General features: G+C 36.4%; 1 protein-coding gene across 4 annotated transcripts; it reads right to left on the bottom strand.

The window, feature by feature from the left end:
- Positions 1-4,884: 4,884 nt before the first annotated feature.
- Positions 4,885-16,264, bottom strand: LOC112562643 (UBX domain-containing protein 11-like). Of its 4 annotated transcripts, none has more exons than XM_025236019.1 (3): positions 16,177-16,264; positions 14,302-14,949; positions 4,885-12,558 (listed from the first exon to the last, which is right to left on the bottom strand). In XM_025236019.1, the coding sequence occupies exons 2-3, from the start codon at positions 14,644-14,646 to the stop codon at positions 11,269-11,271; spliced, it is 1,635 nt and encodes a 544-aa protein (XP_025091804.1). In that variant the 5' UTR covers positions 14,647-14,949; positions 16,177-16,264; the 3' UTR covers positions 4,885-11,268. The 4 variants fall into 4 exon arrangements, with proteins under 4 accessions (XP_025091804.1, XP_025091801.1, XP_025091802.1 ...); XM_025236016.1 differs by lacking the exon at positions 16,177-16,264 and adding an exon at positions 15,879-16,145; XM_025236017.1 differs by lacking the exon at positions 16,177-16,264 and adding an exon at positions 15,942-16,145.
- Between the last annotated feature and the right edge of the window lie 237 nt (positions 16,265-16,501).

Here is a 16,501-nt window from a genome sequence, read left to right as displayed (position 1 = left end):
GAATAATTTTTCAGGATGCTCGTGATATACGACCTACTCCAATATAAGCACTAGCTAAGATCGACAGCCAGACGGAGGAATTTTGTTCGTTCGTTGAAACACGAGATAGAAGTATTGACTTATAAAGTAATGACATTACATTATATAAATGATAATATAAATTGTGAGCCAATGATTCAACGAAAATGGAGTCGCAAGAAATTCAGGGTTTTGAGAGTTATGACGATGTTCCAGACGAAAATGACACGACTGCATTAAAATAACTGTAGATTTTGAGAAAAATAAGACATGTCCAGAAAACAATACCCACTTTGTTTTTCGTAACACACACTATAAACATTCCTATGTACAGAATAAAGTCGGCAACACAGATGCCAGGATTGTATTTGGACATATTTATGTTGTTAAGCCTGAAAGTCTTAAATAAATTCCGGGTACATAAAGGTTTCATTCAGCAATTTCCCTTGTCTTGACTCGCTGTTGAGGACTTCCTGAGTACTACTATACTACTACAGAGCACAGACATTAATAATTAATGATAAGCCAATCATGGCCAACAGTGCAGCCTATGCAAAAACAGATACCAATTGTCGCCATGTACTTTTTTCAAGTGTTTTAAGAAGTTTATGCTGGATTCTTTGTGATCTTGACCTGCAATCCTCTTTGCTGTAACGTTCTGTTATTCTGGAATATTCTTTCTGGAAGCCGACAGAGCCTGACGTCATTCTTGTCTTCCGTTGAGTGTCGTCTGCTCCGAGCTGCTGGCTACAGACTTCTGGGGCCGTTCTCCGGACATTTCCCCTCATCCCCGTTTTTATGGCGAAACTTAAGGATTGAAGCATCAGATGGTGCGAGCTATCGGGTATTGTTGTTAACCACGAAATGTAACGTCCCTTGACGAGTCATCCCCAGGCAGCAGGCGGTGCCGGTATCAGGAACAAGAACAATAAATGTATTAGACATACAGGAAAATAAAGGCGATTTCTTCACACAAACTAATAAATCGTCATATTTCGCTGATCACATACAATATTACACCTGCTGGTTACACAACGCGTACTCAGAATTAAGTTTCGCGAGCAGACCAGTAAAATGCATCCATCCCACTTTACCCGGCTATAAACCCATCCCCTTATCTGCTTCCCAACCCTCAAGGGCTTTGACCAAAATGGAGGGAGGAGTGTGGAAACGGTTTTCTGCCTGATGAGCCTCCACCTGATCAATCTGTTGACCTCCCTCCTGCCCTCCTCCCAACTCTAAGGACTTCACATTTTGAGTGATTACGCCAGCGACAACACCAAGGGATACAGCAGAAAGCAGCAGCAGCAACGATAGTGGTAAAAGAGCCAAGAGGCTTAACTCCCGAGTTATTTTCAGCCACAGTAAACTTGGACCCAGGGGTTTCACCTGAAAGTCTCACCCACGTGCAAATAACATTGTTTACCCACGGACGTGTATAGGTGGATTACTGTCTGCCGAGACCAACGCTTAGCCTCTTGCGAAGTTCTCAGCTGTTAGTCTCGGCGAGCCTGAACAATGAACGAGACTAAACCGGAATCTTTGTACACACCTGCCTCGTTTTAGTAGCTAACTGAAAAAGAAATCGTCTGCCAGCAATCCAGTAATACAAGTTCGTGGTTTTCCCACCGGGCTTAATTCACTACAGGATTTTAATTTCTTCAGTCTGCGGGGATTTTCTTAGCACTCGCTCCTAATCACACGTCACACGTGCGAGTACAGACGTATTTTTACATGTACACGCATGTGTCCGTACATATACGTACACACAAACGTACGTGCGAAGGCATCAAAACCCACGCACCTCACACACACACACCAAGCCTATGCCTCCTTCCCCTCCACCGCAACATATCACACAAACCCAGTTTATTTCGGATGTCTACACTTAAAATGTTTCCCAGCCACAGCTTCTTGACTTGTACGTGAGGGACCTACCATTATTTAGTGCGTGCCTGACGGTACAGCGCGTGAGTTGTCTGCCCCAGCGCCTTTTATAAAGGCTGTTAAATCGCTGAAAGTCCGCATTTCTCGCGGTTCTGAAAAACTGCTTCTTTAGCACGAGAAATGCAGACTTTCAAGGTTCGAATAATCCAAACTGTCGCTCATTCTCTCTCTGTGACTGGTGTTGACTGCTGGCATTGACGTTGTGAATGGTGTACTAGCGTGACGTAGCACAGTGTTACCGGCGCTGTTGATCGCATACTTTGCGTACTTTGCTAGCGGATAATTAACTAACGGATGGGTTTTGGAGGCTGAAATTTACAGGTTAGTTTTATATCGCCTATATCTACCGATATCTGCAAAAAAATCAAAAAATCAAAAAACATAAACCATTTAGGTTGGTCTTTAAGAATCAAGGGATCCTGTTTAAAGGATACACCGTTAGCGAAAGTTAAGAAGTATTTAATTACTCTTTTCAAATCCGAGAAGAAGACATTGTTCAAAAGTGCCATGGCTATTTAACTTTATTCTTTGTGTTAAAATGGACACTTATTAATCATTTTATCGAAATTGAGTGGAAGTGAAAAAGTTTGCATTCGATGTACTATACAGTGAGCATAATCATTTCCTGGATAATACACTGACGCAAATACAACCATGAGACAGAAAATTCCCCCATTCAAATATAAAAGTCCACCGTCTGTCATTCCTGGGAGAGTATGGGGAAGTAATGTACGCCGTGTTTTCGTGCACTTCATCCTAATTCTCTCAAGTGGCTCTGTCGTTTTCAGTTTTCTTGTCCCTCTACAGTCTGAACACCAACTTCAGTCAGCATCCATAGGAAGACTGCTTTATGGAGACGGGAGGCCTCACTATGAACTTGTGCATGCTGAATACTGTTGTGTGTTGCTGAAAATAATCCTGTTTCTTTTTTCTCACTTTTGTCTGTGATGCATGGCTGGTCCACGTGCAGACCCACGGGCGACGCACGCTGCAGGAAAGGTCAGGGTTCAGGTCACAGATGGAGGAGAATCAAACCACGTACTTGTTGCTTGCTTTCCTTTAAATGCCGGACATCGGCGCGTTTGAAGAGGTTTGAGTTTTACTCTTTTATGTTTTATGTATGCACTTTAAAGTAAATGGTGTACCCACATCTAAGGTAGTTCTTTAATTACCTAATTGATGGAGCTCATCTTTTTTCTTTTTGTGTCTCGTCCCTGTCGCTTTAGACTTTTTTGTTGCGCTGTATACCTTTGATTTTGTTTGTTTTACGCCTGCGCCAAATCGTTTTCACCTGTAGAACACTTCTTCTACTAAAGATACATTACAGGGCCAGTTGCTTTGCCATGATAGTCTTAGTTGCTGGTTCAGCGTAAAACACCTATTCCCCAACCCCACCCCCTCTTTGTAGCCTATTGCTCACCTGAGTCATTTTGTCCGAGGTTTCTCGCTTTGTCGGGCTGCTTATCTCCATCTTTCTGGAATTATACCTTTTCGTTTCTGATCTCTGGACGGACCATGTTCTCTTCACATTTCCTCATCTGCTGTGTCGTCGCTTATTTTTTAGCTGTCTGTGCGCTTGATAAAAAAAAAAAAGGGTTTCATCTGTATTAATTTGCATCAGGACGTTGTTCGTCTGCTTCCTTTTGACTCATTGGGCTCCAGAACTGACGACCTCCTGGCACATTTATTATTATTACTACTACTGTTGTTGTTGTTGTTGTGTGAAGAATTTTGAGTCCACATCGGTGGTGGGGAAAAGGCCCTCTAGAAATCGTTGATTATGATGAAGATATGTGAAGTAGTCTGACGTCCAACAGCATCAAAGAAAGACAACTCGCTGCTCGGGGATTTCTTAGAGGCGGACTGTGTAGCCTCTCTTCACAGTTTTCGTCCAGAACCCGATATGCATTTTGCTATAGTGATGTTAGTAAGTACATGTATGTATATTAGAGTATGAAACTTTGTGGGTTTGCTAGAATGAACGTACTCCATCATAATCAAGCGGCGCTACTCAGTTACATTGACTACATCCTCCTGTTAAAGAGACTTCAAGACTTGATCATTTTGAAGGTGAGGAAGCGTAATTCTGCTACACTGCTACTAAAAACATTGTTTAGTATTTCATAAAATACAAATGAAATAAGTACTGCATGTTCTATTTGGACTAATGATTAGTCATTGAATATAACGAACATTAGCCCTTTGTCTTCAGCAGTGACTTCACCAGTCCCCAAAACCAGTCATAAATCACAATCAAAAACATAATTGTACATACCCTGTAGCCAAGTGATTTAAAAAAAAAAATTCTAAATTCCTTAACCATGATTTCAGTCCCAAAGATCAGCTGTTTAGAAAACTAGCAAATATGTCAGCACCAGAAGTTGTTCTCCAACAGGCTTTTGTATGTAGTGACACTTCTGTGCTACAAATAAGTCATGCTGTTAAAAACTTGTGAACTAGATATCTGCACTTAGATCTACAATTTTGTTCATAAATGATAAAGTTAGTGTTTCTCAAAATAGTTCTCTTTAAGAAACATGAAACCTGACAACTGCAACATCTAGATTTGCTGTTTGCTGCTTACTTCTCTCTGCACCCCTAGTATCATGAGCTATGGCAATGAAAATTTAGTTTTACCAATAACAAATCCATTAAAATAAAAAAATATCTGATTTATTGTCAGTGAGAATATGGCACAGGCATTTTAGACATTCTTTCACATTCCTTGTTTTGTCAGTGTTACATTTAAACATTTTTCTCTTCCCTGACATTAAAAAACATACACTAAAAAATGTTTTATGAATTCATGTTTTAACTTACATACACTCCTGCCCCCCTCTCTCTCAATTTCCTTGCTTCATAGCACTTAGAAAAACCATTTATACTACGCTTTTGTGAACAAATAACCCAATAGAAAAATGCAGACTATTTTGTCTTTAATTGTATCACAACATAAGGAAATACATCAGGGTTATTCATGGCCAAAAGCACAGGAAACAACAGATTGAGCTGTCAGCAGGACAGGAGGTTTCTGGACCAGTAGCTCAAGCAGTCTCCCTTTGTCCCCCTTCCACCCACCACCAAGATATGTCATGTTAGCAACAAGTGACATCAGTTTCAATTCAAAATATTTTTGAAGTGAAAAAGTGTATGTGGATGTCTGATGTTTTTTTAATGTCTAGAGTGACTGGATGTGCTAAAACGGTAAAAATGTGCAGCTTTCAGATTTTCCTAAGTAATTTTTAGCTGATAGTTTGTATATGTATCTATATCTCTTACACCACCATTGATGTACAAGTGTGAACCCGTTCAGATATTATTTTACATACATAAAACAGTACAGGCCTCTTTACAACACAAAAATAAAACAGTTCTTTTAAATAACATGCAACATGTGAGTGGATGATAGCAACTTTACTACTGCACAAAAGTTATGAACATAAATACATACATACCTACATCCACACATGAATACATGCTATACATACTCCACAAATTAATTAGCACTGGAAAGTAAAACATTTGACAAGCTTTACAAACTTACCAAAACACAACGATATCTCTAAATAAGACTGTTAACTGTTTCAGGTTCTAGCTGTACATTGCTCAGGTCTGTGAGGTATTGTGTGACAAAGTACTAAAGTCACATGGGCTCTTGAAATTTATAAACTAACACCAATACTTGCAAATAATGATCAAACTGAGTCTTTTTTCCTCATCACTCTAAAACATAAATAACATGATTGGAACAGATTAAAACCTAGACTGTCATGGTAATATCACTTGTTAAACTTTGTTTTCCTTGTCATTTTGATTATTGCTGTTGTCATTTTTTGCAGAACTGTTCCATTTATGTAATGCATTTATAAGGATGATCATTGCAATCATTAATTACATTTATTAAAATGTCAGAAAGAATCCTATTTTCTATACAGTTAAGTAAATTTTAATAAGGAACTATTACATTGAATAATTCAATTTGTTTAGTATTTTATTATTAACCATTGAAAAAAATTATGTACATCCAGGCAATGCAAACAAAAAACATGATACATGGGTCAAAAAAGCTGACCATAAAAAAAACAATTAAAAAACTGGCTTATAGGACACACTGGTTGCTTTAGACTGCCAGTCCCATGTTAACTTTGAGTAGTATAGACTTTAAAAGGCAGGCCCAGCTTTGCAAAGCCTGCAGCTTAGCTGGGCATTACTGAAACACGGGAAGGGCATGAGGCTTGGAATAATGGTCTGATCATTTTAAAAAAAATAGTCGTCAATTGACAAAGCGAGACCACAGGACACATTCATGGTGCTACTTGTCATATACAGACAGAGCATGACCTGTCTCCTTAGCATGGCAGGCATGGCATCAACTCTGGGACAGACAGCAGCCACAAGAAACAGGCCAAGGATAGCAGCATGCTCTCATGTCTTCCTCTTCTGTTACTCTCCCTCAACATTCTGTTTTCAGCTTCCTTCATCACCTCTCAAACTTTTCTTATAAAGTCTATTTCACCCCCACTACCATCTCCTTTTAATTATATTTTACTGAAATGTTTTCACCTCCCTTCACTCACACCTCTACCAGCCGCTTATATTCCTACCAAATAAAACTTAACTTTCTTTGATTTATAAAGTTACTCATTATTTCGCGCAAGCTAAAATACTAATTTGAAGTGAATAGTGTATATGAACCATTCTTATTTCTTAATGGCATATAAATACCAAAAGACATTTACAATACTAAAACAACCAAACCTTCTCTTCTTACATTCTCTCCCCCATCCATTAACCACCCTCAGTGTTAATCGATTAAATCCCAAAATCAATTGTAACAATATACAATTCATACAAAAATATATAGCTCTTTCGCAAAAAATGGAAAATGGAAGAGATTCAAAACGCTACTGCAGAAATGCAGAATTCCCTTTAGAGGAGACCAAATGCAATTTGTCAAGCCAGCTGGCCAACAAGCACACACATGCACACACACACACATAATTTTCAGAATCTCTAGAAAGGCTTTAAGATACATTATATTAAGAGCAAACTGAAAAAAGGTTCAAATTAGATGGGATTTAAATATACATTCATTACTGGCCACAGATTTGCCTACAGTCATACCCAACAGGGTTTTTCAAACATGTTTGTTACACAAAAAGACTTTGTATGCAGCACACTTTGCAATGCTAAAACACAGGGAAAAAACATCAGTTCATTAATTTCAATCTTTATCACAGTTCAAACACTTAATGCACATGGAAAATGGGATGTAATAGGTTTGGATTCTTTAACATATCACATTCCATATGGCTATAAACACAAATATTAACATCCATAACTATATGTAACATCTATATATTAATTCTATAACTCACCTAAACAAATAACAGCATCAACATGTTCATACTCTAATGTCAACTACATAGAATTCATAAAAAACAAAAAACAAGCATAACCTGTACAAGCAGGAGTGTTTGCTACCAGCAATAGTAGCATGGGTATGGACCATGCCCATACATTTGTACACTAATTGTTGTAGCAGCTCTTGTGAACTACTTTAAAATGTAGTTGCAATGCATTTCAATGATTCACATGCATGATAACAAGCAAATTACATCTAAACATCACATTTCCTTCATCACAACATCACACTAAAGTGACATAAAATCAGCTTCATGAGATAAACATGAGAGCCACATGAAGGGAAACAAAAAAAATTCTTTCAGATAATGACACAACTGCCTTTTCACAATATAAAAAGAGATCTTGGTGCTGACATTCTGATTGTGACCGCTGCTGAAACATTTTGATTGAAATGTTACAGGGAACCAAAAAGGTGCATATTTTCTGCCTTTTTTTCCACCATTGTTTCACAGCTAGTACATGAAAAAGCTCATGGATTATCACTTCACAACAAGTTATTGTACGTGCTTGTAAAATATGGGGGTTAATTAAAGAAGTAAATAATTGAAAAAAAAAACAAAAAACAAACACTGTTCAAAACTGACCTAACTAAAGTTAGATTGTGATCCTTTATTTGATTATTACTGTAAATTTTGGTCTATTGAGCACACCTGTTTATATAAGCCGCAAATATATACATGAAAGCTGCATCATAGTCATTTCATCTCGATTTTGTTATGATTTGTTATGATGGGGAGTGGGAGGGTGTGCTTCAGACAGTTAATACTTGAACATGGAGCTCATTGAAAAATTAATTTGGAATACGAAAAATCTGTAAAGCTGCATTACTGTTTAAGCTTGGGGGGAAAAATTGAGGTTAATAGCCCGAAATTTACGGTGTGTGGAAAATATGGAAAAAATAATTCGTTACCAGGATAGAAAATGTCAATTTTTCCCCCCTAGTGTTTTCTGCTTTTTCTTTATGTCATTTAAATAGAAACATGTACAGTATATATATATATACTTATCTCTACTAAAAAAAATTTACATAGACCCTATTTGGTGCATTGCATACTACTTTTATTGCAGCATAATACTATACTTTAACTTAAGTTGTTAGTTCCTGACATTATTAAGAAAAATTTATCCCCAACAAATTTTATTTAACGGCATAAGTTAACTTTTTACTTTTTTTAGGCCCCCTCATCAAAATAATCAGGTGACCATGACAAGTTAAATTTAAGTGGCTGGATGATTTGGAGTCATAAAAAAAGTTGTCAGTTATATTTTACTGCAATTTTAGTGAACACATAATATCCTGCAGTTTTGTGATCATTACATGTTGATGATAACAACAACAAAAAACACAAAGGGAGAAAAAGTTCTTTTAAAAAAAAAATTAAAGTATACACATGGAGAGTGGAATTCAAAAATAAACCAACAAAAAACGCGGCAGGATTTCTGGTTCAGCAGTGTCATCACAGATCTTTTAAATGAAATCACAAAATTCTGGCTAAACTGTGTATCACAGGAGTGCTCTAATGCTAAGCATCAGTTAAGTTATTTTTTGTGTTCTCTTACAACAATGATGGTAAATTTTGCCCTGGTATGCACAGCCAAATAATCAGTTTTAAAAAACATTAATAATACTGATAAATTCCTTTTTCAGCTTAAAGGAGGCCTTTTATCCATCAAAAATAAATTACACCCTTTAAAATCCCCATGAAAAAAATCTATAAACAAAAGTGCTAAAATAAAATCTCCATGCAAACTGATGTCTACCAATGTAACATGCTGCTTAAATGGCTGCTGAGTTTACAAAATAACATCCACCAAAAATGTGTAAGACGAAAAATCAAGCAAATGACTGGCCTTAAAAACAATCCTCTGAGAAAGGAATGGTGATTAGTAGAGCCCTGGATTTTGTGAAGATGCAAATACTATGATGCCAACCTGCAGAAAATGGCATTCATTGTTAGTGTACTATATGCAGAATTGACATGTAAATTCTCAGTAAATAATGAACAAACCAAAGAAGTATGGATCTTGGTAATGGGTATCTTGTCTTTCTAGTGCTGACAGGCAACCACACCAACACAACAGTGATTGTCTTCATATGTGGCTTTATGAAAATCCCATGGAATAATGTATTTTAAAAGCTTTCAGAGAAAGTTATAAAACTTGTATTTGAAGTGCCAACACAGAAATCAGTCTTAAACAGCATCTCCTTCCTCGTTAGGTTAATGATGCCATGAGAAGCTACACACATATATATATCTCAGGACTATAAAATCCATAGGCAAACACTTTTGCTTTTTTAGGCATTTCAAGAACATCTGCATGCCAAGTAGATGCACAAGTGAAAATGAAATCGCACAATTAAATTATGTATTCATTTACAAACAAATAAGGCAAAATGTCAATTAAGAAACATTTTCATCAGCTCTTACTGAATCTCCTGAGAATGAGAAATATAGAAAAGGAGAATATACCAGAAGGTCACAAGTCAAAGATCATTTTAATTAGCTGGACAGCTACAAGAAAGAACACATTACATGGCAAAAGCAGATTATGTGATTCAGGTCGGTATAGAGTTTACTCAGGCAAATACAAGGAAGGAAAGAAAGTGATACATCAGAGGTATCTCATCAGTCACAAATTATCTGGCAAGGCACCATTCATGGATTAAAAGGAGGACCAGGAAATTTGGTTTAGAAAATACTTATTGTAGGGATGTGAAAGACACCCACATCACTATGTCACATAAAGACCTAAACATCAACACCTGAAGGAAGATTCACTTAGGCAACCAGAGCTATACAACACTATAAACTTGTCTTTGGTTCTGATAACAGAATTGAATAGGCATACTACTCTGACTTATTGCCTAAAGAACTGAAATCAAAATTTATACTTATTTAAGAACGATTGACATGCCTCAACACTGCACTATTACTACTGGAATATTTCTTTACGCAGGTCAGCTGGCACCAAAACCTGCACTCAGCAACAACGGAAATCAGTCTTATTAACACCGACAAATCAAAGAGAGGAACAGGACTAAAGTCCCATTCAATATTTATGCAGGTAGCATTTAAAGGATGGTCATCAGGAGACCCTTGGGAACAAAATCCCTTTCCCCATGTCAAAGATAGGCATATACGGCAGTCCCAAAAGTTGTTGGGGAGTTTTAGCAACCACATTAATCTCAGGGCAAATTAACTTAATTCAAGGCCAATAATTATAACAGATCTGTACGAAACTCTGCACCATCAAAGACAAAAGAATGAATCTCTTTGACAGTGAATAATCTCTGCATTTTTATAATCAGAATGACACATGGATGATGAAGTCTCGGTAAACAAAAGAAAAAAAAACCACAAAATAACTGAATTGGAGAAGGAAGGGATCAGTTACAAGTATCTAGGAGTGAATCATAAACTCATACCATAAGTTAAGCAAAACATCTGATTATCTACTGTTTCTCTGTTTACATCACCAAGAACATACATGCTTTTTTCATCTGATTTTCTTAAATAGCAGAAAAATAATTATGTCATGTGATCAGAATGAAAATATAGCACAGGAGTTTCAGTGGAGAGGGCACAGTTATTATTAAATGGAAAAAAAATTGCAGCATATTACACTTTTACTCATTATTTCTTTCTCTCAGTCATTCTCACTCAAATCTCTTTTGCACACACACACACATGGACACATGCGCACCTGAACACAAAGACACAGTCTTGTCTTTTCCACAAAGCAGGGACATTCCTGTTTTACACATGAAAAACCTGGAAGCTCCCATGACAGAACCTCCACACATATGCACACAAACTTCTGTACATATAAAATGGATGACATCTACAATTATGTTGAGGCAAGCCCAGCAAAAAGTCAGTTACTTTTTTTCACGGCACGAAGGTACAGAACTCCATTTGGTACTAGCCCACACTCTTGCATTGATGCATTGTCATCAACTAACTGCTTTCTAGGATAAGTTGAGGAAATTTCATACTCAGAAGACTCTCCATCTCTGTGCTGGTTGAGATATTTTCTCAGATCCCCAACAGTTTCATTGAATCTCATCTTCACAATATAAGTGTTGTTACCACTCTCTGATTTGATTCTAAGGGTGGTAACATCACGTGGTGTTTTGGGTCTCTCTCTTTTGGACTCTGCCAGAGTCCTTTGGATGCTTTTGGTTACAGAAGTCTCAACCACTGTGATTTGTGGTCTTTCAGCTGAAGGGAATGAGCTGCTTTCTCCTGTCAAAGTGTTTCCTACACTGTTACGGATATCAATCACTTTCCCACCTTTGACAACAGATTTTGGCAGTTTACTTAAGAATTCTGCAACTGTCATCTCTCTTCCTGGCAATTTTGATGTAACACTTGAATTTTTTGACTGTGTTTCATCATGGCAATACTGTGAAACATTTTGTGAATCACTGGGCACCAGCCGAGAGAGTTGTTGTTCTTCGCCTCCCAGTATCTGGCCAACACCTGAAAAAACATCTGTAGCTCGTTTGGGTTGGAAAAATACGAACCGCATGTCCCGCACACTGAACGGCACCCCATCAGGGTAGCGACTCTGTAGCTCAGATGGGAAAAAGCCATCAAGAATATCCTGCAGACACTGAACAGTTGCAGGATCTGTGTATGGCCGGAATGGCCCGTCAAACATTATCATTCCGTTTGCATAAAATGCTAGAGGAACAGGTTCTGGTCGCTTTAGTCTGGCCCCATCAGCAGTGTGGTAGACCCTTGCTTCCCCCTCCCCAGCAATCAAATTTAAATCGTGAATATTCTGCATGATCAAATTGAAATCAATCTTGAAAGTGTTCTCCTCACTGGTATCTAATAAAGTTTGTGTTCCATGTTCTCTTTCTTTTCCCTGAATTGTGCAATCTTCACATGGGATGTAAACTTCTACATTTTCATCATCTTGTTCTCCAACCCAAACCATGCCATAATCAGCCAAGAATGTCTCCATCTCATGAACTTGTTGCTGTAGGAGCAGACAATGCTGTTCTAGCTCCTGAACACGTCGACTGTTGTTTATATTCTCCTTGTCATCATTCTCGGGGTTTAAATCAGAGCGTGCTTTACTTAAAATGTGAAGTTTGTCTTCTAGGACCTTAATATATCGATCTTTTTCTTTAATCTCTCTTTCCTGAGAATGAACCTGCGAAATAAAGCAAGATATACTACCAATCTTCTTTAAAATGGGCTTGATCACAAGGAAATGTTGGTAACTATATTTGAGAGGATTTTAAAAGAAGAAACTGCAATCTACAGAACTAACAGCAATATACTTTATGACACATAGTTTTATTAACCTTGAGAATATTTAAGTTTTTTTCTTCATAAAATACTTGCAATTTTTACATAACAATTTACTGAAAACAACACTGAATGGTTTAACAATAATAATCATGAATATGTATATAGTGCTTTTCTAAATATATATATATACATGGAGCACTTCACATATAGTAATGCTTTAATCATATAAAGTGTCTTTTTTAAAATATAAAAGCATTTTATGTTTCCCATATCAAAACACATTTTTCAACCTGAAGACTTTATGGGCCTCCATGATGAAAGCTGGCCTCTGATTTGAATCCATATGATAAAAATTTAATTGCTTCATTAATAAACTTTTAACACCACTTTAGGGTATGATGAATTTGTCTTGTTTTATTTTCAATCATAATCATTACTGGTGAGCTGTTGACCTTGGTTGTAATATACAGAACTTCTGATGTTAATATAGATATAATTTGCTAAAGAGCTAGGAAGATCAGAAGATGCTGGCGTGTTTAACATAAAAAATCCTGTATCTTTTCTGCATAAAAACGTTGTTTCACACTGCTATTGCCAAAAATGACAATACAGAATGATGGGTTAACGAAGCATTAGCATTTCTTTTTCCAGGGCATAGAATTAATGATCTGAAGTTTATGAGGACAAACAATCCATTCTAGAGTACTAGTGATGCTGTAGCAGGGGTTTCAATGGAAAAGGGGTTTCTCTTTTTCACAATGGTCATGAAGGAGAAAGAAACATACTGAAGGGAAGCTTAACGTTCCTCTGAGTAAGGAATGATTCTTCGTTGTGTTGGATTATCTCCCTTAAAGTTTAGTTTTTGAGATTGGGAGCATCAGTATTTTTTCCAGTTGTGCAAATTCTTTGTCATACTGTTACAAACTTCACAAAGAATTACTTTAAAAACTGAGAAAAATACAAATTTCATATAAGTAACTTATTAACACTATTATCATGTAAAATAGTTGCTCTTATGGATCAGTGATATCTGCTTGTTCTGCCAGTTCTAATACTCATGAGTTACGAATAAAGTAGGGTAGAACAAACTCACTGCGATTTTTTTGTTTAATGAAATCATTCACAAATAAACAACACAGAAGCAATCCATGCATAAAGCTTGAATCACTGTAAAGGTAGTGTATAGTGCAAATATTTTCTTTTGTAAAAGATAATACAGCCCATGAAGACCAGACAAGAATAGTTCATATTTTTTACAAAGACCTTAAAATCAATAAGAAGATGCAAGATTCCAAACAAATAACTGGGCCCTATGAAGACTTCCTGTTCATAGCAAAAAGAAAATGTGTGGTATGAGCACATCCAAGATCATTAGGACTTGCTCAGATGATTTTATGCAACACATGATGCCAGAAGAAATGGCAGACAGATGAAGAGATGGTCAGAACATCCAAGAGTGGACTGGCTTTTCATCTAATGTATTCCAGAGAATTAAATTGAACTGAGAAAGTTGCAATATATATGACATTTTCAGGTGCACCTTGGCCATTATTAAGGAATTGATGATGATGAGTGTGTAAATATGGGTATATTATGACAAAGGGGATACACTTGTAAATGTGCTGTACGCATTTCTACTTACTTTCTGTTCCATTACAGTAAGACGTGCCATCATGAGTTTCATAAGTTCTCGATCTGTTGGAGTGGAGGATCCTGGTTCTGGATCTGAAGAATTGTTTATCCCTTGATTAATGCCAACAAGAGATGGGTTTGGTGAAGTATCCATGAAGTTTGTAGGAAGACCACCTTTAAATGGGTCAACTGCCTTCATTCTGCTGGCAGCCATACTTGTTGTAATCTCCTCCAGCAATCTGCTTTCATCTTCAGAATATTCAGGATGTCGAAAAGGAATAGGTCTGTGACCTGGAATGTGACCTGGCAGAAATGGTGATTTTCCTTTCTTTAGGCTTGAAAATGGTGATGACATTGTGGGAAATTGGATTTCAGAAAACTGTTCTGAACTCCCAGCTGTACAATACACCTTTTATCCAGTGATTCCAGCTGTACAATACACCTTTTATCCTGTGCTTAAAAAAGGGCCAACATTAAAACTTAACCAAACAATTATACAAGCAGCATTTTCAACTAGACAAGAGGGTTTGGGACTATGCCATTTTGGACATATATTGCACAAAATTCTTTAGAACAGATGGCACATCTCTACTTGAAATCGGTTCACAGTGCAGTCAGTCAAGGTAGCTGTTGCATTTCATTTTCTTCTTCTTGAAACCTGTACAAACAAAAGTAAATATAACAGCTCTTTTATGTCTGCAAACAGTAGCAATAGTTACTGTGAGTGGTATTAACAGTAGCTGCTGCAGTAACAAGAAAATAAGCAATACCAATGTGAATAACAGTATTTAAATAGCTGCTAATATACACATTCATATATTACATATCCATATCTATACATGCAAACACATGAATGTATGACATACTTCCAACAATCTGTTTCCTAATGACACAGAAATTCCAAGAAAACCTTTAACTACATTGTTTTCTCTACATATGTGAATGTAAGACTGAATGTCTTTGATATTATTTATATAAGTTTATAAAATATTAATTAACATCCATCTTAAATAATTAGCTTTAATATATTATGAAGGGAATGTGTTCAATTCAAGAGACCTTTATGTGCGGTTTTGCTCACTCCAGTTGTCTGATTTTGAATATATGGGCTTTGATACGAAACATTCGTTAGTGTGATCCCACAAAAGAAAATAAAAAGGTCCCATTCAAAAGAAATTATGAAAAGCTTATAAATAAGGATTAATTTAGTAGCAGAAGTTTTTGTGACGTTTTGTCAGGTTTTACATAAAATATCCAGGTAGGTGGTTATATATTTTTAATGCTAGGCTATAATATTCCAACCCATAACCAAGTCGTACAAAACTAGATAACTTACATGCTCAAAACAAAATCGTAAAACATATGTAACTTACAAAATCAAAAGTAGAAAGCTTGTTTGCTTGTAATTTTTATACAAAATGTTAAATAAATACTAATCGAAAAGAAATATATATTTAACTGTCTCTAGGTTTCCATGGTAATATTAGATGCACTCTCATTACCTCAATTATCAGATCTTTCAAATCATTAAATGTACAGCTTTTCATGAATTATCTCCTATTATGTAACACTATATTTAAAACATACATCAACTTAAAGATGTGTGCTTGTTGGATACAGCAAGATCAATAAGCCAGTTGACCCGAATACCTTGTTCGATTCCCTTACGCCACCATTCCTTTCACCGGAACGGGCAATGGGAGATATCATTATTGTATGTAAATTATGTCTCTTTCTCTAAATATTTCCTATGAAAACTTAAGAAACATTACTCCGATTGTACATAGGTAACTAATATGTATAAAATATGTGGCTGCCTATTTTTACAACTGATTTCACGCTAAACTAATTTATATTTCTAATAGTAGCTCCCTTGAAGACTTACACTCTCCGTCGCAGTCTTTCAGGGTCGAGAGAATATGTCTGACGTCATCAACCTTGCATAAGGTCATAGATGTAATCACATAATGAACATTGGTCCTAACATGATTTATCTTTTCTTTTATTTCTTCCCCGTCAAATGTAAAACTGTGCTTACTATGGATTTTATTTTTCGTTTGCAATATCACGTTTCATTTGTATAAATTTTAAACTGCTAAAGAAGTTCAACTGCATTATTTTAATCATGCTGTGGCTTTTGATCACCAAGATGTAGCTTATATGTATCTAAAAGATTTTTTGAAACAAACCTGTTTTAATTGTAACTTGGT

This window comes from Pomacea canaliculata, linkage group LG4, assembly GCF_003073045.1.
Source record: "Pomacea canaliculata isolate SZHN2017 linkage group LG4, ASM307304v1, whole genome shotgun sequence".
NCBI lineage: Eukaryota > Metazoa > Mollusca > Gastropoda > Architaenioglossa > Ampullariidae > Pomacea > Pomacea canaliculata.
Note: the sequence above shows the minus strand (reverse complement) of the source record. Positions and strands in the feature narration are given on the sequence as shown.